The 22,280-nt window shown below is 38.5% G+C and overlaps 1 protein-coding gene across 2 annotated transcripts in view; it reads left to right on the top strand.

Moving 5' to 3' along the window:
* The first annotated feature begins 4,714 nt into the window (after positions 1–4,714).
* ogdhb (oxoglutarate dehydrogenase b) overlaps positions 4,715–22,280 on the top strand; it is a 19,579-nt gene continuing 2,013 nt past the window's right edge. The window contains exons 1-22 of one of the 2 annotated variants that reach the window (XM_007571957.2): positions 4,722–4,830; positions 6,389–6,817; positions 9,264–9,452; positions 10,418–10,511; positions 13,509–13,624; positions 14,331–14,485; positions 14,575–14,721; positions 15,506–15,596; positions 16,057–16,236; positions 16,317–16,445; positions 16,834–17,013; positions 17,295–17,447; positions 17,598–17,700; positions 18,212–18,340; positions 18,433–18,583; positions 19,637–19,764; positions 20,034–20,212; positions 20,380–20,451; positions 20,657–20,782; positions 20,880–20,952; positions 21,049–21,212; positions 21,310–21,464. In XM_007571957.2, the coding sequence (XP_007572019.1) occupies positions 6,584–6,817; positions 9,264–9,452; positions 10,418–10,511; positions 13,509–13,624; positions 14,331–14,485; positions 14,575–14,721; positions 15,506–15,596; positions 16,057–16,236; positions 16,317–16,445; positions 16,834–17,013; positions 17,295–17,447; positions 17,598–17,700; positions 18,212–18,340; positions 18,433–18,583; positions 19,637–19,764; positions 20,034–20,212; positions 20,380–20,451; positions 20,657–20,782; positions 20,880–20,952; positions 21,049–21,212; positions 21,310–21,464 (2,948 nt within the window). In that variant the 5' untranslated portion in view covers positions 4,722–4,830; positions 6,389–6,583. Of the gene's footprint in view, positions 4,831–6,388; positions 6,818–9,263; positions 9,453–10,417; positions 10,512–13,508; positions 13,625–14,330; positions 14,486–14,574; positions 14,722–15,505; positions 15,597–16,056; positions 16,237–16,316; positions 16,446–16,833; positions 17,014–17,294; positions 17,448–17,597; positions 17,701–18,211; positions 18,341–18,432; positions 18,584–19,636; positions 19,765–20,033; positions 20,266–20,379; positions 20,452–20,656; positions 20,783–20,879; positions 20,953–21,048; positions 21,213–21,309; positions 21,465–22,280 lie in introns of those variants that run through there. The other variant, XR_001664738.1, reaches the window with a different exon arrangement.

Below are 22,280 nucleotides of genomic sequence, written 5' to 3'. Positions count from 1 at the left end.
CATATTTATAATCCTGTTTAGTGAGGAAAACATCTTCCTGGTAAAGTTTAAACAACATGCGGCTTTAACACAGGTGCAAAGAGGATGTTTTTATTTTCCACATGACTGAAACGTATTCACTCTATCTCTGCACAGATTTGTTTCCACAACGACATGCATAACAGAAGTACTGTTGCTCCAGCATGCTATGCTAAATCAAATTATTGGAAATGGACACGCTGTATTGCTCTGTCATGAAATACTTTCTTTATTTACTCTATTTATATATCTTTTATTCACATGAAATGTTTTATTAATGATCCTTTCAATGCAAATGGAGGCCATTCAGACCTAATTCTATAGAATATAACAAGGTCCAAGTTAAGTTCAGATAATTCATTCAATTAAGTACAATTCAATGTTAAAGTCGGACAAGTGTAAAAAAAACAAAAAAAAAACAACTGGAGATAAAAGCTTGGTGTGCCAGGCCTTCTTGCTCAACATCAGTGTTTGACCTCACAAATGCTCCTCCGAGAGATCAGGAATTCTCAAACACACACAAACATACATGCAAATTCACAAGTACACAGTCTGATTTACAAGTACTAAATATTTATGACCAACCCCTCCCTCATCGTTCAACATGGCTGTTATGTAATGAAAACATAGTAATAAATTCTTTGTTTGCTTCTTAAATTATGTGAAACTTAATTTAAGAAAATCAATATGTCTGAGAATATGTTGCTTCAGTGTCAAGTCTATAAATGCAGAGAAATAAATTATTAGCTTATGTTCCTAATGCAGGTTAGCCTGATAGGCTAACCTGGATAGGATTTGAGCCTATCTAGTCACAAAAAGTGACTGTCACCTGTTTTCTACCACAGCTCTAGAACATTTAAACTGGGGTTGTTGTCCCCAGATCCAAGGTCCAACTTCCAATTCAAACTCAAACAATTTTTACCAAATAATCAAGATGTCACAATAATTTAGAAGATGCATGATGTCAATGTGACTAAAATGATCACATTAAGATCCAGTTGTGAAATGTGTGTAAAACCCACAGTACATCTGTGTGGAATCGTTGATCTCAGAGCCAGCTCTGCCTCGCAGAGAAAGACATGCTATTGTCTCAAGGTTATTTTCAAAAACATTCTGCAGATTCTCAGCTTTTTATTAGCATTTGTGCCATTTAGCCCACCCCAAAAAAAGCAATAGGACAGAACGGATTCCCTTTCTCTATCTAGGCCAAGGTTATAAAATTAGTTTTTTAATCAGATTGAGGGTCTCTGTGGAAGCCGGTCTCTCCTCTGATGTGGAAGACTGATTTATCTTGTGAAGTCGAGGCGTTGGTACTGATGAAAAAGGTCTGATTTAAAGATTTTATTTTCCTAAAGGTCAGAAAAGTAAGAGCAAAACCTACCTAGTATATGTTAAACAAAGCAATGTTTCTAGCTTATTATGCCGTTTGTCAATATTAAAATGTCCTGTGATGTAATCTGTGTGTGAATAAATAAACTGGTCAAGTAGAGACTTCCTCTGTCTTTTATCTTGACTCAGTGTCGGAAGAACACTCAGACATTTGTTTGTGGTTCACTTCTTGGAATCATTTCTTGTCCGTATTAATGTCACCTTCTCCTCAATGTACAGAGGTGACTTTTCAGCGTTTAAGATTGAGTTACTGGACAAGGTGACATTTTCTTGCCACTTATGAAGATTTTCACTTGATTTTAAGTCACATTTGATTTGTGTTTTCTTGTTTGCATTTACAGGTTATGCATTATAAGTTACACTTTATATTAAATGTAGAGCTTTGCAGCGAAATTCCCCTTCCCCCCTTCACACACACACACACACACACACACGCACACACGCGCACACAGGTGACAATATATAGATGTAGATACAAATTCTTCATTTTACTTCAATTCAATTTAATAATTCTATAATACTACGATGCACTAACTGTCTAACTGGAGTCAAAAATATACAAAATATGTAAAGAGACAATTTCTTTAAACTTTCACCACACATTAAGTAGATATTGGTGGAATAAACTCTGTGATCAAACAATTAGGATAATTCTGAAAATAGCTTAATTGCACTTTCATAAGGTCAGTTGTCATACAGCTGGAGAGAGCAAAACACTCCTGTTTTCCTCTACTGCAGTTCAATTCATCTTATGAATGCAGCAGAACTGACACAGTCACAAAATTCCATGTAAATATCACATTATACTGCAGAATCCTGTGTTGACACTTTCACTTATTTCACACAAGCGATCTCCATTCAGCACAGTTTAATGATTACTCTGAGTGCATCCTTGAGTCAACGTGAGGGTCATTACCTTGTGTTCTCATGTAGCCAAAGCCAGAAGGACAAAGGTTGACATTTATTGCTCCGCTCTGGGTGTAGCAGTGAATAAAGTGAGGCCGCCTGTCAATGAATCTGAACGTCCAAATGTACTTGATGTGAAAGTACAACAGGTCACACATCACCCACGGTGTCTTATCTGGAGAGCATGCAGGATTGAATCAGCAAAAGCCAATTTGTTTTGGAAGCTTATCTCCTCTCTCTGCTCATGAAATTATATTTTAAACTGAACTCTTCCAAAGCAAAATACATTATTGCTGCTGGTCCAATAATCAGACATGCTTTATGAAACGGCTGCCAGCAGTAAATCATAAGTAACATGGAGAGTAGCCATGGAGATTGTTTTTCAGGACATAGAATGGATGAAAAAAAATGTCCAAAGTATTCCATCCTGCACTAGAAAGCACCAGAAACAATAGAAGACATAAATAATGTGGAGTGGTCAGGGTTTTTCAAAAGGGGGCCATAACGCCCCCCACCCCTCTTGGGTGCGCCTCTGGTCATTCTAACTTAGAGATAATCTAACATACCCCACAGATCCAGCTGTTGATCCTGTGACTCGTTTGATGTTAAGAAATTGTTTCTATTGCAGTTTTGCGAACTTAACAAATTTTGGGCTGAAAAACCACCTCATTCTAGTGCCAAAACATTTTATCGAAAAATGAGAGTTTTGAGTCCATTAAGCAAATTTATTTTCGAAATGTCAAAATGCACAATTATATGATCAATGGAAATGCAGCTACTATTTGTTTCCTTGTCTGTTTCACTGCATGATGCTCAATTGTGAGACCCATCAATTTTCTTGTTTATTATCCAGTTCATTTTGATTATTTCAGGTTCCTGTCTGTGTTTTGGTCCTGCTTCCACCATGACAGACTTTGATCTGATCTGTGATCTGATCTAAGCCGTTTAGTGGTAGCTCGTGTGTTTAGGGTCGTTGTCCAGCTCTGTCTTTCAAATGCTTTGTAACAATGCTCCTAACAATCGTTTTCTTCAAATATTCCTTCACTGTTGCTGAGAAGAATAGTCACAGAATGAAGCTGCTACCACTTTGTTTCGAGTGGAAAGGTGCAAAGATTGTTTCCTGCGGTGGATGACTAATACTAATTTAGTCTATCTTTTTTTCCCTACCTAACCTGTGAATCTCTGCAGTTTTTCCAGTTTCCATGTGTCTTGGCTGTTTTTTGTTTTTTATCATTAATGCCTTATGCCCTGTATATACTTTAAAGAGCAAAATATCTTTAAATCACAAAGACTTATCAAAATTAGCCTACAAAAAATGAATTTATTTTTTGATACATATCAGCACTACATTTGATGAAAAATTAAATATTCACTAACTTATTTTTTTGTTTATCACCACTAATATCCCCCATTTAGTAGAGTTTAGTGTTCTGCCTAAATACCAACATATTAAATTCATTTAATGTTGGAAGTCAGGCTTCCTGCTTTTTCCTTGTTTCCCTCTTTGTTCATCACTGCAGCTCAAAGATCCAAATGCTTCACTTTTTAAGAAATGACTGGAATGTGTTTCACTGAAGTGTTGTCTTCCTGCCTGTCAACCTCTCGTATTACAAAGACTTGTTTGCATCTCAGCTGGGGTTTGTTGACAAAACAGTAACTTCATTATAATACACATTAGCATGAAAATGACTGGCACAGGAGGCAAATTTCCAGAAGACGGTCTTTGTTCATTTCCAAACTGAAGTTTTTCTAAAGCATTTTGGGAAACACATGTCTAATTGTAATGTAAAACATTTCAGTCTCTCAGAAGTGTAGTGGAAGATTTTTCCTCTCAGAGTGACATGGAGCTGTTTGATTTCCCTAATCTAACTCAAATATTACTTTTTACAAGTTTCCTTCACTGTGTCGGACCTCCTGAACTGTGTAATTCTGCAACAACGGACAGTTTGTACAACTAGCATGTCTGCAGACCCCCCACATCCTGGAGACAAGTTGTTGCAATGTAAACTTTCATTTGGATAAAGCAGCCACCACAGAAGTAGTTTCTTCCCCCAGGTTGTCAATGTCTCAAACGCTTGCTATTTAAGAAGAAAGTGATCTTTTTTTTCTTTTTTTTTTTCTTTTTTTAGGTTTGAACTGTTTTTCTTTTATAAAACCGTATGAGCTTAATTTATCTTACTTTATGTTTTCTTTTTAGACTAACATCTATGCATCTAAGCAGCTTATTTCCATACAATTGGAATTGTTGACAAAGGAACGTGTTTCATCACCTTTCCATCGGATTTTCCTTTTTTTTTTCTTTCTTTTTTCACCCTAACCCGTCTTATCGTGCTGACATCATCACATGACGCAATTTAGAGGTGAAGTGATTGAGCCGTAGCGCACGCGGCTATTTACCACACAAAAAACGCGCGCGCCCGCACCCATGCACCGGCGCGCTGGACCCGCTGCTCCTAATTCACAGCAGCAGCGGAGCGAGAGGCCGAGAGAAGCGCCAGGAAACCAACAGAAATAAAGGTAATAAACCGAAATATACGAACACGTCCGCGTCAGGTTTCAGCTTGAGTTTAACTTATTTGAATGGTTTAAAGTTTCCTCCTCGTGACCTTCCGGGTTGTTTGCAGGTCCTCGAGCAAAGTTGTGGTATAGGTTTGGTCATATTTGACCCATCTGCTGTGTAATTTCGGGATCTTGTCCCTTTCAGACTAAATACGACATACCCATCATAATACATGGATATTATTTTTACTTTTAATGTTTAGATTCGTCTATAACGATTTATACTTTAGCACCCCAACACTCATATAGTCATAACTTTTTCAAATGCTCGTCTTATCTTTATCGGGATTATGAGATGTGAACATTAACACAGACAGCAGAGATGATTTTACACACTACTGTAATGTGTTTATTATTGAAAGAAATGGTTTGAAAAAGTTGATTAAATGAAAACACTCCAAACATATTGAACAAGAAACCAAACACTGTTTGTCTCCAAGTTATTAATTTAATTGTCTTTTAGCTCTGCTGCTGCACTTAATGACATTTCTTATTTTTTTAAAAAAAGACCAGTTGGTCTTCTTTTAGATCTTTTAGAAATCAGGCATGGGCTGATTTCTGTTCAAAACAGTTTTAAAACATCTAAGATTTTCTGAAATCCCATTCCTGTGGTTTCTAAGTCTTCTAAAGAGAAGCCAGAAAGAAGTGCCTGAGTGACCAGAGTTATCTCTGGCTGTATATGTGGTGGACATAATGAAATGAATTATTTTCAGAAATTAAAAACTTTGCTTACTGCTGTCCAAACCAAAATATTTTTCAACATTTTTTTTTTTACTATTTCTTTATTGAATCATGCCTAAAACCAACCTGCTACTATAAAACCAAACATCTGTGTCATAACTCAGTGGTCACATCAGGACACTGATGTAATTGGTAATTGTGGTAATTGTGGCCCCAGAGGCAAAATTTCACAAATTCAGTAAGATCTACAAACAGAAGGACATTTCTAATTTTGACACAAAAGGTGTGTTTAATAAATGACATTGTGTTATTGATTTCTGTTTCTGACAATGGCACGTTAGAACCAGATGGAACAAAAAAAGTAGTAAAGCACTTTGAAACTTCTTGTTGCTGAAATGTGCTATACAAATAAAATTTGATTGATTGATTAATTGATAGTAAATTTCCACCAAACAAATCTCTGAAATTTTCTAGAAAAATACATAGAAATTTCTCAGATTTTTTTAGTACATTAACATTTCTGAGATTAATGTAAACATGTCAAAGTTTTTTCTAGCACATTTTCGACTTTTCAAACGTAGAAATTTCCTTGTTTTTTCTAGATATATTTCTGAGGCTGATCTCAAAATTTGGGAGTTTTTTGGCATAAATCTATTTTTTTCTATCTACAGTGGCTCTATATTCCATTATTTGGTCAGCAGTTTCTTCAGCTTGGAATAATTAGTGAACTCAAAAATGATGGAAAACAATGTGGGAAGAGTGACATCTGTATTAATCCAGCCCTGCTGTTTTTATTGTTCTTTAGAAGAGTTTAATAAACCTGTGTCCTTTTTAGACTCGACTGCAACCTGTGGAAAGAGTGAGGAGCAACATCTGGACGAATTCTAGCACCAGCGATTTAAAAAACATCTCCAGGAACAGAGTGGGAGAAGACTTCATGTTGACAGGGTCTCCTTACTGCCCACATTCTGCTGCATTTTTCTTCCAAGAGGAGAGTTGGGGCGTTAGGAACTGTGGCTGACCTGCGGCCATGCACCACTTAAGGACTACAGTTGCGAGGCTTGGGCCTTTAGCTGCTGCACAGACAGCCCAGATCGCGCCACAGTCCCGACTGTTGGCGCTGGAAAGAGGCACAAGGACGTTTCAGCCTGTGAGGAGCCTGAGAGCGTCTGTAGCTGCTGAACCTTTTCTCAATGGAACCAGTTCCAACTATGTGGAGGAGATGTACTACGCCTGGCTGGAGGATCCTAGGAATGTGCATAAGGTACTGAGGCGTCATGAGATGGCAGCTAATGACAAAAAAATGACCAAAAAAATGACAAAACTGTCCAAAACTGTGACAGAGTAGATTGTTTTTTGTTTTTTTCTTCAGGCTAACCAAACAGGTTAGCAAAACTTTGAAGTGAGGTAGCTCCATAATAATATAGTTTTTATTTTATTGTTTATTTTTTATTTAACTCTACTGCTTATGGAGTAGAGTTTTAGATGCAGATCTGATATCACCACAGTCAAGAATAGGGAGGATTGTCATTTTGACCAAACCGTACTTTACAGAATGAGTGAAAGATGGTTTGTTGTGATAAAGAAAACTGAGTCTAGGCCTGTTGTGCTAACAAATTTTACTGGACGATAAATTGTCTCAGAAGTTATTGAGATAAACAATAACATTGTTGTTTTGGGATCATTTTCAAGTAAAATAATGGCAATGGAACAATAATGGAAAAACTCATTCTCAGAGATCAATAAACTTTAAACTCTCATCAACATTTAACACTGGAACTGGAAGACATTGTCTGAAATAAATAAACAAAACAACAGAAACAACAAATACAATGAATTATAAAGTCTCTAGAAACAAAATTGTCCTTCAAAAAAGGGTCTAGTTGAAACCAAAGTATTAGACTGAAGACTTTTATCATCCAGGTTTTTTTAGAAATGGAGAAAAGAGAAAAATAGTACGTCATGCAAATGGAAATTATAGAGTTATTTTTAATTATCATGCAATTAATTGCTTTATTGCTTGTTGTGACAGGTCTACCTGAGTCTTGATTTGAAGTTCAGTCATATTACCATGTACTTAATTGACATAATGTTTGAAGCATTGCAGCTTTTTATGGTATATTATAGAAGATGATTAAAAAGAAATAATACGCAGGGGTCATGTTTGTACACATTAGTACTGAAATGCGTTGCTTAATCACAGGAATGTTTGTCCTTTTGACTTTTCCTCCAGCTGCTGGCTGTCTGGAAGCTTCTCTGTTAGCAGTGTCTGCCTTACAGGCAAAATTCAGGGAATGCTTGTCTCTCAGGAGCAAATGACCTTCTGCCCTGGATCTGCTCACTTATGCATATTTGTCATCACATCCAATCTGAGCCCTTTGCACTGATTGCATGCAAACCAAACTGAGATTTTGGGGACTAACAGATGAATGTCCAGGATTCAGTGGGCTAAAGTTTACACAAATGACTTTGATCCTCCGTCTGATTATTAGTGAGTGCATTTTTATTTAAGTAGAAGCTCAGAATTAACATTATTACAGGATTGGAGCTTCTTTGTTGAAGAAAACAGTTATTAGTTAAAAGATCATCTTTCTTGGTAATACCTCAAATGATGTTACTATAACAATACATTTTGTTGTGTTGGTGAAAATGAGAGGTGACATGAACCATGTTATTATGACGCATGCTTAACAAGACGGCAAAAACATCAGTGCAGATTTTTATGTCTGTCTCATAATTACTTGAGATTTAGAAATAACACCAAGTAATTATCACATCTAGAACTTGAGACTCTGTTTGTGCTACTTTAAGTAGAATGGTAAAACATTAGCTGACACTTAGCTCATGAACTCCACTAAATGGATTAAACTACAGTCAGAGAACAGACTTTTACTGGCTGTTGGGGAACTGTACCTCAAAAAAGGTTCAAACACAGGCTTTGACCTGCAATCTGTTTTCAGCTAACAAACTGAGCTGCCTGCTGTCAGGGTTTGTAGTTTGAGTACAGCTGTAAAGTAACTCGTGCGCCAAGCTAACTGTAAGCTAACATCCAGCACAGAGAAGCTGATCCTGAAAGCTTCTCACTCCTGTAATCTAATTACTCCCTGCTCCTATTAGAAACTTAGGTGGAGAGTGAGGTTAATGCTCATTAGTTAATGGTGTTACTTACAGTTCATGTAACTTTTGATTTTAATGCAAATCTACTTTAATTTTGTTTTTGCAAGTGAAATTTTATAAATTTTCAACAACAACAAAAAAATCTTCTACAACAATCCAAAAACGTAGACAAAACTCGTTTCATCCTCTGAGGTTTCATTGCCTCATAGGATGAAACTGGGATGTAGGAATGTTGTCACCCCTGACTTAACTGTGTTCCAGTTTGGAGTTGGAAAAACCAGTGGTAATTGTGTTACAAAATAATATGTCTGCATGTTGCGCACTGAAACACTAACGTAATAGAGAAATTATACAGCACTATGTGTGTGATAGATTTAGTCAGATCAAACCACTGTCATAAAGTAACATATCATCTTAATGTACATCAACCATGACAGACTTTGAGGTTAGCTGTGTCCCCCTGCCTTGTGTCTTGATTTCAGACGCAGTCTAAGCCTGTTGGCAGTAAACAAAGACTTCCAGTTACTGTTTACCACCAGGAGATGAGTAGAAAAACAACAGAGTTCATCTTTTTTTTTTTTTCCTCCTCACAGTCTTGGGATATTTTCTTTCGGAATGCAAATGCTGGAGCGCCTCCCGGTGCGGCGTACCAAAGCCCTCCGCCACTCAGCGGGCCTTCTGACGGAACGATGGGCGTCCGGGCGCTGGTGGGAGCTCAGCCCAATGTGGAAAAACTGGTGAAAGACCACCTGGCAGTGCAGTCACTGATTAGAGCCTACCAGGTAAACAACAAACACTGGCGTATGATAAATGTTGTTTCAGATCATTATCAAATTTGCTTGTATCTTATATTTACAGCTGTTTCTACTACATTCATAGCAGAATTTTCTCCACCATAATAAATAATCACATATATTAAGGCTTTATAACTTACAGAAAGACAAAACATTATTATGCTATTAACATTTATGTTTTCACTAGATATGCACAGATCCAATATTAATATCTGTATCGGTCCCGATATTCCAAAAAATTTGATTCATTTTATTTTTGTTTTGTGCTCTGAGCAACATCATGCTTTATTTATTTTACATTATATTTAAAATTCTTAATTGCACTTTTTGAATCATTCTAAAGATTTGTTGCAGTTTTTTGTAGTTAGTTTCAGTTTCTTTCTTATTTATTTTCCATTGGCTGTTCTACTTCTAATTACAGTGACTGAAAAAATTAAAGTTGGTTTTACATGTTTGACCAAACTTGTGAATCTGTTGGTGTATTTCAGTGAGCTGTACTGGTGCAGAGTTATCAAATAAATTTGTAATTCAGTGCATTTATGTCTGTTTAAAAAAAAAGACAAAGTCAATTCTGCTGTTTTTCTGTGTCTGATTGGTATCAGTCGATAATAAACCTCAGACATCGGAAGTAAAAAAAAAAAAGTAAATCAGCGAATTCCTAGTTTTCACACGGCTTGTGTTAATTAAACATCCTTTTAGTGAGTCTTAATGTTGCATAAAGGTCATTTTCATCTGGCAAACACATCAGATGTACAGAAAACTTTTCAAATTGAAAGTATTTTGTTCAGGCAGAAAGCTGGCTCCGGGTAAAACAGGCAGCTGGTTTAAAGCCTTTAACCCACTTCTGATATGAGGACAGTAAACTGGGCCAGGCTTGTTGACATCATGAAGGTGACCTGCTGGAATGAGTTTAGATATTCTAACCTCATCAACCCTTGTCTGCCTGTCTGCAGGTACGGGGCCATCACATAGCCAAGCTGGACCCCCTCGGTATCAGCTGTGTGGACTTCGATGACGCTCCGTGTACTGTTGGCTTTCAAAATGTTGGTGAGGAAAACAGCCCTGCACCATCCGTGTTACATTTCACTTCACTTAGCGTCTCTCTGATGACCTTTTGAATTTTGGGCAGTATATTTAGGATCTTAATTTATTTAGTATTTTATTTTTTATGAGCAAAATGCATGTTCTGCTAGAACCACATACATCTCTAGATGGTTTACAGAGCATTTACACAGGGGGGCTGAAAATACATACATATATATATATATATATATATATATATATATATATATATATATATATATATATTACACACACACGGATGTGTTTTTGTTAAATATTATTAAAATATGTATAATTTTTCTTCCTCTACTTTGTGTTCTATGAAGTGAAATTCCACTAATAAAGAAGCTAGTGAAATTTCATTACTTTTGCTTGACTTTGAACATTACAAGTCTTATTAGTTTACTGTGTTCATGGGAACAGAGATTACAGTAGTTCACATTTTAATAAATAATGTAAGACCACCCAAATTTTTGTTATTTACCTAAATTTAAAATTCTGTTTGTGATGCAAACAGTACCGCCTATCAGTATCAGCCTGACACATCACCCCAAGGTAAAAACATAGTGGTGGCAGCATGAGGCTGTGGGGATGCTGCTTCTTCCTAAAGGAAAGGGAAAATGTTCAGTTGATGAGAAAAATGATGAAGTAAAATATTTCACACTATCTGTGAAATACATGTTTTTTTTAATTGAGTGATTAAAACTGGATCTGACTGACTGGATCTTGGTTGAGTGACAGACACAAAATAAATGTTGTGTCTGTCACTCAACACTCAACAAAGATCCAGTCAGACAGCATTAAATTATTTCAGAATTTAACCTTTGACTACAACAGTGATTGGTGAATCCCAAAAAGTGTCAATACAACAAACTGTTTCCTGTTTTTCCATTAAAAACAATTTTTACACAGGAAATCAAAATTTTCTAGGTGATTTGCAGAAGAAGAAGATAGAGTGCACACATGATCTATCATACCGCCTGGGTGTGGTTGTAATAATTTTAGAACATTAATTACTGTAGATTATGACCTATCTGAAATTATAAACCCTTAATTTGATTTTATGGAACCCAGATAAATCAGAAAGATAAACACGAGCTTCCTCACTGACTCAAAACCTGATGCATTATCAACCTAAGCTACTACTCCTTGTTGTCATTATGATTATTATCAGTAGTAGTGATGCTATCATTAATTTTTTCATGTATCACATGTACTCGTGCTGCTGCAGTTGTTTTAGAACATCCTGTACAGAAAGCCATGTTCCCTATGAGATAAGACTACTTGCTTTATGATGCTCTGGCTCCTGATAGGCTAAGCATGTTATCATGATGATGTCAGCAGTTCAGTCAAAGCACAGCTGTGCAGTGTGTCCTCTCACAACGCTTTGCCTCTGTCAAGACTGTGTGCGTTTTCAGTTTCACCAAAGTTGGGATGAGAGAGAAATATGACAGTTTGCTCCTAAAAAAAGCAAAAAGCAAACTGGCACTGTAAACAGGAAGTATCCACCTGACTGTGTGAGGTGTGTGTTTGCTGTTCAGTGTTGTCATTGTTCCCCATGAAAAAGCCTGGTGCCTCTGAGTTCACAAGCTGCTGACTGTTCTGACCTCTGATTGGATGTTTCCATGCTCACTTGTGGTTTTGTTCATTGTCAGTGAGAGGGGTCACTGAGGTCAGCAGTAGGTTGCTGCATTATCTGACCCCTGAAATTAAATGTGTGGCGTTCTACTGGATCCTTAACCAGCAGTTTGTGTGTTTGTCACTTTGTGCCTCCTGAATGATTCATGCATTCTGATTGGTGGATGTTGTTCAGCGTGTGGCCCATCTTCTGCAATAATCACCCAGTGAGAAAATATTCCATAATATTCTGACAATAATTTAGGATTAGTGAATTTTAGCCCACAGAGTGACTTGTATCTCTTTGTGCTTAAAATATGAAAATGTAAAAGATTTTCATAGATTGAACAAAATAAGTTGGAAATAAAGTGTCCAAAGATGTAAGTTAAAAATGATGTTCCCCTAGCTAACATGTCAAAGGTTAGTGGTTTGGTGATGAACTAGAAAACACTGCATTGGAATAATGTGAGTAAGCTTCCAAAGTCTGAAGAAAAACTTTCAGAAACTTTTCAGACACTGTTCAAAGCTACTTAAAAGTTTTCAAGAAAGTCAGATTCATTAGAAATAGGTAGGCTTAAACAACAGCCACCATTAGCTTCTCAGCAACAAGCCAGTTCGAAGTGCTTTACATCGTAAAATCACAAAAATACAAAGTGAATAATAGAAACATTACATTTTGTCAAGTGCCATGGTTACACATCAAAATGTTGATTAATATTTCACTTATAATGTTTCAAAATCAACCCTATGCAGGTGGGTCTTTAGTCTGGATTTAAAGTAACTCATTGTTTTGGCTGCCTTACAATTTTCCAGAGGTTTGTTCCAGATTGGTGGCGCACAGAAGCTGAATGTTGCTTCTCCAGTTTATGGTAAATGATTCCATGCTTTCCAGGAAACTTTCAAGAATGTGATTAGGAACCCACAGATCCATAAAGTTAATGTTTGAGTTGTTAACTCAATAATATACAATTATCATAGAACTCTGACTTTCTGGACTTTATGTTCCCTGTTAAGTGAGTTATCTCAGAGTGTGATAAAGAAAGTTTAGATCAGGGTGTCCAAAGTGCTTCACGTGGGACATCTGTAGGTCTGTGTGGTCCACCGTAATTCAAGAATGGTGCAACTTTGGCCCCACATGGAGGGTTGGAAGGGTATGTGGCTTTTATTCCTGTACGGAGTCACTTTAATGTTATCTTCAATACTAGATAAGATAAAGGCAGAAGTTCTAAACTTTTATCTGTTCTTTGTTTCTGTTTCTGTCTCAGGTTTGCCATCCTTCTTTAGACCAGTTCCACTCCACATGGCTCCACTGATCTGGTTTAGATTCAGTTTGATTCTGTTTCCTGTGCCTCTTGTTCGCTGCAGGTTTGTACGGCCTGACTGAGGGTGACCTGGACAAGGTGTTCCGGCTCCCTGCCAGCACTTTCATTGGCGGCAATGACAGCGCTCTACCACTCAGAGAGATCATTCGCCGCCTTGAGGTAGAGCTCTGATAAGTGCACACACACATTAAAACAGCTTTGTTTGCATCCTTAAGGTCTCTGTCAGAAACAACTTGGACATTTTTATACTAAAGGCAAAAAATGATCCAGCAGAATTTGGAGGAGCTTCCAGATGAAACTGGATAATATGACTGAAAAACATATCATGATTTAAACATTTTATATCAATCAAGATCAATGATTATTGATTAGTTTTTTGTTTTAAATATCTGAATTGCTGCCCAACTGGTGATGTGACCTCTCTTGTTTTATTAAGTTTTCACTCCGTTTACTTTTGAGCAGTTATGAGGCACCACAGCCAAACCTGAAACTGCTGCTGTGCAAGTTACTCAACACATTGTTGCTAGGTAACCAAACAATGAGTTAGTTAGTTAGTTGATGCCACCAACCTTAGTTAGCTCGATGTGAGAGTTTGAGCAGCTAAAATCTTTCCTCCGCCTACGTCACCCAGAATGCTGTTCAGTTCTGGATTGGAGTTCAGTGAAATTATTGGACATATTATCTATTGACATTGATCATATGTCTATCGCGACATGTATTGTTATTGATTTGTTGTCCAGCCCTTTTTTCAGAAAGTCAGGAGAAAAGAAAAAAAAACATCAACAATCCTGTAGTATCCATCCACCCTTTACCTATAACCCAGCTCTGACTCAAACCAATACATGTTCATGTCTGTGTCGTGTAGATGGCCTACTGTCAGCATATCGGGGTGGAGTTCATGTTCATAAATGACTTGGAGCAGTGCCAGTGGATCCGGCAAAAGTTTGAAACTCCAGGAATCATGCAGTTTTCCTTGGAAGAGAAGAGGACTCTGCTGGGCAGGATGATCCGTTCCACCAGGTCAGTCTGTCGGTTCTTCACGCTCTGAGTCCAGAGGTAATGGAGCCAGAGTTAATGTGAAGCGTCACAGTGGTCACAACTGTTGGCAGGTTTGAGGAGTTCCTTCAGAGGAAGTGGTCTTCAGAGAAACGCTTCGGCTTGGAAGGCTGCGAGTCGCTCATCCCGGCCCTGAAGACCATCATTGACCGGTCCAGTCAGTGCGGAGTGGAGAGCATGATCCTGGGAATGCCTCACAGGTACAGACAGACACACCTGGTGTCCTCTAGCACACAAGGTGACTTTTTATTCTCTTGCTGTTCACCAAGCTGAAGCTTGTAGAAGAAATTGAATGCATTTTTCATACACTCTCAAGAAAAGTATGAAGTTCTTCATGTTTTGTCATGAAACAACTGTCAATACATTTTATGATGTGTGCATAATTTTGAAGTGATTCATGGTTTTAAATTTTTTTATCTTTTACAAGTACAGGGGAACCTCTAAATGCAAATTTAATTTTTTCAAAAAAACAACAACAAAAAACTGTTTTCCCCTTAAAAAAATCCCCACCCATGAAAATGACATTCATGTTCACAGATTCTTCACTTAAATAATGCTAGAGGCACTATATGATGTTTCTAAGTGTAACTCATGGTAGATGGTTTGCAAATGGTTTGTAAAGTATAATATTTTCTTTTATTTTTTTTGTAATGTTGCAAATTCAGCAAAAACATTTTTCTACAAAGTACTGACCCATGGTGGCTGAATGCAAATGTGCTCCACAATTTAAATATTTTTTTAGTGAAAAAATATTTAAAAGCTATGTAGCATTTTCCTTCCATGCCATGACAGAATGTACTTTGTATTGGTCTTTCACCAAAACAAAAAGAAAAAAAAGTAAATTAAAAAAAAAAAGAAAGAGATTGAAGTTTGTAGATGTAACATGACAAAATGTGAAATGTTTCAAAAGGTATGGGTACTGTGCTGGTAGAAAACAGTAAAGTATTCTCATTCATGTGTTTTTTTCCCCATAATTCTCTTCAGAGGGAGGCTGAACGTTCTGGCCAATGTTATCCGGAAAGACCTGGACCAAATCTTCTGTCAGTTCGATTCCAAGCTGGAGGCTGCTGACGAGGTTTGCACAACAAAACCACTCACACACGTCTGTGCAAACGTTAATGAAACTGACGCCAACTAATTACATGCTTTTAATGTTTGCAGACAAACTGATTTCTTCTAATTATCATGGCTTTAACACTAAAATGTGTCGTTATAGAACCATGAAAAATACCATTTTATACTTATTTTTCTATTGCATAGAGGTCAGAAACATCAGGAATCTCTGGTTCTTCTGGTTTAGATTAAGACATCAACTCAGTTAGCTTCCCCCATATTGTAGTACTTTCAAACCAACTTGTTACAAAAATAAATAAATGTAAATGCATCTTAGCACAAGGACATATTTCATCAGAGGAAATGGTTCCTCCAAATTGGAAAACCTGAAAGAGACAAAGTCATCACTTAGACATTTAGCTGACTTTTAGATCACAGTGGCTTAAACACATGAGCTGTAACCGTTTACCATCTGTGTTTAGGGCTCAGGAGATGTGAAATATCATTTAGGCATGTATCACAGGAGGATGAACCGAGTCAGTGACAGGTACATCACCCTGTCGCTCGTGGCCAACCCGTCCCACCTGGAGGCCGTGGATCCAGTGGTGCAGGGGAAGACCAAAGCTGAGCAGTTTTACTCTGGAGACACCGAGGGGAAGAGGGTGAGTGGCCTAACGAGTTCATGAAAAGACAGTTTTCTGGTAAATGTTTCTATAGGTTTTGAATTTGGAAACTGTTTCAGGTGATGTCTATTTTGCTCCATGGAGATGCTGCGTTCGCAGGCCAGGGAATTGTGTACGAGACGTTCCACCTTTCAGACCTGCCGTCCTACACCACCCATGGCACCATCCATGTGGTGGTGAACAACCAGGTATTCACTTGTGAACTCTGAACGAGTTAAAGAAGGTTATTCACCAGAAAACATCCAGTAGAGAAATGAGGCTTTTATTCGGTTTAAGAGGATTTCAATGATTTAAAACACAATAAAAATAGTGACATATTTTTACTTTAAATACACCACTATTTTGATTACTATGATTATTCTGATCTATTTTTTTTTAATGAGCATGAATATGTTTGGTGCCCCTTCCCCCGAGTACTTGGTGTCTTGGTGTCACTGTGTATGATTATGCTCATTGGACTGAAGAAATGTAATGAAACTTAATTAAGCCAGTAAAATAAAACCATATCAGTTTATGCTGAGCTGTCAACCAGGCAGAAACCTGAAAACACCTGACAGCCTTCTCTGCTTCCTGCAGATTGGATTCACCACAGACCCCAGGATGGCCCGCTCATCTCCCTACCCAACAGACGTGGCCCGAGTCGTGAACGCACCGATCTTCCATGTCAACGCAGACAACCCGGAGGCCGTGATGTTTGTGTGCAACGTAGCGGCAGAGTGGAGGAACACGTTCCATAAGGACGTCGTTGTAGATCTGGTAAATGTTTAAGTAAATGTCTACATTTTAAAAAATGATATCCCTTTTAAACTTGTAGTATGGAGGAAAAGGTAAGAAAAGCCATTAACAAATCTTTAATAACCTGAAAGTTCAAGTCAGAAGTGTTGCATACGTGCCATGGCAGAAATGAAGTTTGTGGATCTGTCAAACTGTAAATATTACTATGATAGATCCTTAGATCATTACACATTAACACAGAAATCCTGAGAATTCACAGTCCTATATCAGGACAGGGATGTTATCGACTGTTTCTGCTGCAGGTTTCCTACAGGCGTAACGGCCACAATGAGATGGATGAGCCGATGTTCACCCAGCCGCTGATGTACAAGCAGATAAAGAAGCAGAAAGGAGTCTTGCAGAAGTTTGTAGAGAAGCTCGTTGCTGAAGGAGTTATCACAACACAACACTACGAGGTAACGCCACCAGCATGCCTGTACGCCTTATCGTTTTGAGGATGTGATTTTTATCTATCCTAAACTTTAAAAAGACTGAAATTGAGTGTTTAGGTTTGAACTCCACATTTTCATTTATGAAACTGAAATGCAAACCTTTTTGACTCTTAGGAGGAAGTGGCTCGATACGACAAAATCTGTGAGGACGCTTTTGCTCACTCCAAAGACGAGAAGATCCTCCACATCAAACACTGGCTGGACTCTCCCTGGCCAGGTAACTTGTTTCTAGGAATCATTTAAATGTTGATTTCTGTCTTTTTTTTTTCACAGTAAAATGAATAACCATGTTTTGTATAGATTACATGTATGTTTAGTGTTAATGTAGTCTGCTAATGCATCTGAACTGAGAAAATTACTTTCTTTTTGTCTTTTTTCGTATTTAATGATCACTGAAACTTGCATGCTATGTGAGTATCTTCAAGTAGTCAGATAATTAAATGTTAAAATGATCAGAAACCAAGTCGGACTCCACTGCTGCTGGAATCACCTCAAGCTTTCGGCATGCTGTGGTGAGTGGATATTCCTCAGCGCAGACAGGGTGTCTGCATAGTGTAGCATGGGTTTAAGTAAAGTTAGCATCAGGTCACTGCTGCAACATTTGAGTAGAACATGTGTAAGTGTGAGGTTTTGGAGCAGTGGTGTGGTATTTATGGCATCTCTCAATTACAGCACTCCACCACTGAATTATTATTATTTTTTATATCTTTTGTCTATAAAATCTTTAGGTTTTTTCACTCTGGATGGTCAACCTAAAACTATGAGCTGTCCTTCCACTGGTATTCGAGAAGATGAGCTCTGTCACATTGGAAACGTCGCAGCCTCTGTCCCATTGGAAGATTTCATGATACATGGAGGTATTCTCCACCACTCCATTAGGATTGTTAGAAAATGCTATTAATTAGCCGTGTTGAGCCTTCCTGTTTCTGCTTGTTGGATCATGCTGCAGGGTTGAGCCGTATTCTGAAGGGACGTGCACATATGGTGAGCAAGCGAGTGTGTGACTGGGCCCTCGGAGAGTACATGGCCTTCGGCTCTCTGCTCAAAGAAGGCATCCACGTGCGTCTCAGTGGACAGGATGTAGAGAGGGGGACGTTCAGGTAACAACAAAACAGCATGTTTAATGGCATCTTGTTCTGCGCTTCACTTTGGGGGTCTGGACTCTCGGCTGTTGAGAAACGATTGCTTCCTGGAATCATGGACTCTCCTAAGGTTTTAACCCTTGTATGTTGAAATGGGGTCCAACCGACCCCACACACGTAAAACCTGTATCATTTTCCATGGACCTCTACGTTTGCTTCATTCCTCGCATGCAGAAGGGTTAAACGTTACCCACGCACTAACGTTTGACCATAATGTGTGTCATGAGACAGTTTGATGCTATAAAGCTTGTTGGAAATTTTCTGCACTTTAAGCAACCATCTTCCATTGTGAAGAGAGAAGTGTCAAGCTGAATGAGGCATCTGTTAATGTTAATTCAATATTTGGCTAACACAAACGTCTTCGTTCACTTCCTCTGCTTCCATCGCTAAAACTACAGACAGACTACAATTCTAAGACAATGTGGAAAATCAATGTCACCGTTCACAATTCCTCCTTCTCTTCACTGATTGTGGAAATCAGCAGAGGGAATCCAAGTGAATGGGGAAAAAGCGCAGACTGAGCTGTGAAGAGAGATTAAAATCAAGTGGAATTAGACAAGAATGCAATGGCCAGGCTAATACAGTAGAGTGTTATCCTCAGGGAAAACATGTTTTACTGCTGCTTGTAGATGAACTACACTAGTTAAAGGTAACTGGGTTTAATCAGTGCAAAATATACACACTGATTAAATTGGTTGGAGGTGGATTTTATTTTGGCCACACATTTTACATCACAATATATCACTCTGATTAGATTTCCTTGTTTTATGTGACAATCTGATTCTTTGACCAGCAATCAAATTCAGAACTTTATAAAATGCTAATCAATGAAAGTATGCTAAATACACACAGTGGCACACAGGATTGTAAAGATGCAAAAAGCTAAGTATATTCTTTAAGAAAAAGTTGCAAATAGATTCTCGTTCTTCAACTAAAACATATTGTTTTGTATCTTTGGCCACAATGTCCTGTTAGAAAAATGAATCAAATTGTTTTTACTATTTTTCACAGCCATCGACATCACGTTCTCCACGACCAGAATGTGGATAAGAGGATCTGCATCCCGATGAACTCCATCTCCCCTGATCAGGCTCCCTACACTGTGTGCAACAGCTCCCTGTCTGAGTACGGAGTCCTGGGTGAGTGGCACACCGACCAGCAGTGCCATGAAAAGTCACCAATTACACATCTGACTCTTTATTTATTTCGAACATGAAAGAAGTATAAAATCACACACATGAGCAAGGAATGCAAAGAACATTTATTTTTGTACAATAATCTTAACATCCTTGTAAAGGAGAAGGAAGAAGTAAGAAACTTATGAACTCCTACCCCATAAACTCACATCACATCAAACATGATTTCCTTCAGTCACACGGTGACTTTTGTTTTTATCCCATCTGTGCAGGTTTTGAGCTCGGCTTCGCCATGGCCAGTCCCAACGCTCTGGTTCTGTGGGAGGCCCAGTTTGGAGACTTTCACAACACGGCCCAGTGCATCATCGACCAGTTCATCAGCTCCGGACAGGCCAAGTGGGTCAGACAGAACGGCATAGTGCTGCTGCTGCCGCACGGCATGGAGGGCATGGTAGGAACAAACAAACACCGCCTGAGAACATCCTGCGTTTTTCTTCTTCGCTGGTATATTCAGCTCAATTCAGAGAGACTTTATCAATCTCAAAGGGAAATTAAATAAATATTCTGCAGACACAATGTTTCTGTATTCTACTCTTTGTGTCTCTTGTTCACATCCAGGGTCCAGAGCATTCATCTGCCCGTCCTGAGAGGTTCCTACAGATGTGCAATGACGACTCAGATGTTTTTCCTGTAAGTTTGTGTCCCTATATAAGAACACTAAATACTGGATATGTTGACATAATCTAATGTTTTAACCTGGTGTAAAGTCATGTCAACTATTGTCTGCATAAATTAAACAGAGGTCTGACATCAACATTAGAAAATGTTTTTTTTTTCACAGCGGTGAAATCAGCTTTTTATTATTTTGAAACTTTTTTTTTATTATTATTATTAGAAAGTCACAGGGGACTTTGCAGTGCATCAGCTTTATGACTGTAACTGGATTGTGGTGAACTGCTCCACTCCTGCAAACTACTTCCATGTCCTGCGCAGGCAGATCCTGCTGCCCTTCAGGAAGCCTGTGAGCAACTCCCACTATGAACCGCAGCTCAGAGTTCAAACCGATGCAGTTCCTAAAGCTCAACATGCTCCTCTTCTCTCTGCTTTTCAAACAACAGCTCATTGTGTTTACACCAAAGTCGCTGCTGCGCCACCCAGAGGCCAAATCGAGTTTTGATGACATGCTGCCTGGTAAGAACTGATTTAAAAAAAAAAGAAAACATCCAGGAAATGTTGTCAATGAAATAAAATCTTGGTTTTATGTTATGCTATATTTTCTCCCACCAGGTACCCACTTCCAGCGCCTCATCCCGGATGAGGGGCCCGCAGCTGTTGGCCCCCAGAACGTGAAGAGGGTAGTTTTCTGCACAGGCAAGATTTACTACGACCTCATCAGAGAGCGTAAGAGCAGAGGCCTGGAGGATGCCGTCGCCGTCGTCCGCATCGAGCAGGTGATTGGTTCTGCCTTCGCTTCATCCAACCAACTTCATCTCCAGGCCTGAATCAACGCTGCAGCAGATTTAAAGTTGTGTTTGTGTGATGTTGCAGCTGTCTCCATTCCCCTTCGACCTGGTGAAAGCTGAGGCTGATCAGTACCAGAACGCCGATCTGGTTTGGTGTCAGGAGGAGCATAAGAACCAGGGTTACTACGACTACGTCAAGCCCCGCCTCCGTACGACATTGAACCGCACGCGCCCCATCTGGTCAGTTTTACATAAGGTCACCTGGTGTGAAGCTCTCTATACCAAAGCAATGCAAGAATGGTAGAAGTAATGATACAAGATGTAGTGCTTAGCATTAGCATCAGGGGCATTTTCTAACATGAAGTGGTGCATGACTGTGAAACAGAAGGAAATGCATGGTTGTCAATGTTTTGTTTATACAGATGGGAATCTGAAAAGTGTGGCATGCATGCATTCATTTCCTTTTTTCTTTTTTTTCCTGAACCACTACATAAAATGTAAAAGTCACATAATGAGGAAATAGCATCCAGGTGCACCATTGTGTCTCAGTGTGGATGCTGCTGCTCTGTGTTGGCCTCAGAGGATTGTTAGTGAACAAACAGAAAAGGTGCAAAAAAAAAAATTGATTCTACATGGAATCGGAATTCCAAGTCCTGGGAATCCTGAATCCACTGAAAATACTCAAAAATCCATTTTAAAATGCTGATCCTATTTGAGAGCATGAGAACAAGACAGCAAAATCTTTACAGCACATTTTCAGACACTCAAAGATGCATTCCCAGTAAACTGTGTATCGCATTACGCAATACTTTTGAAAGACTTCACATGGAAAGTCATAATGGTCAAAATTAGTTGTGGGGTTGATATGTGATCCGTTGTAGTGGAACAGACTTTTTTCATAATCTCATAATTATGATTTTCAGCCATTTTTTAAATTTGGATTTACCACTTCTGGTTTCTTCTGGTGCAGAATTCTGACGCATGCGTCACGTCGATCCAATGCGGCATGACCGTCCAGGCTGTTTGAAAACAATCCGATACGCATCTGATTTAGAA

This window comes from Poecilia formosa, unplaced genomic scaffold (genome assembly GCF_000485575.1).
Source record: "Poecilia formosa unplaced genomic scaffold, Poecilia_formosa-5.1.2 Scaffold291, whole genome shotgun sequence".
Classification (NCBI taxonomy): domain Eukaryota; kingdom Metazoa; phylum Chordata; class Actinopteri; order Cyprinodontiformes; family Poeciliidae; genus Poecilia; species Poecilia formosa.
This window is presented reverse-complemented; position numbering and strand designations above follow the sequence as displayed.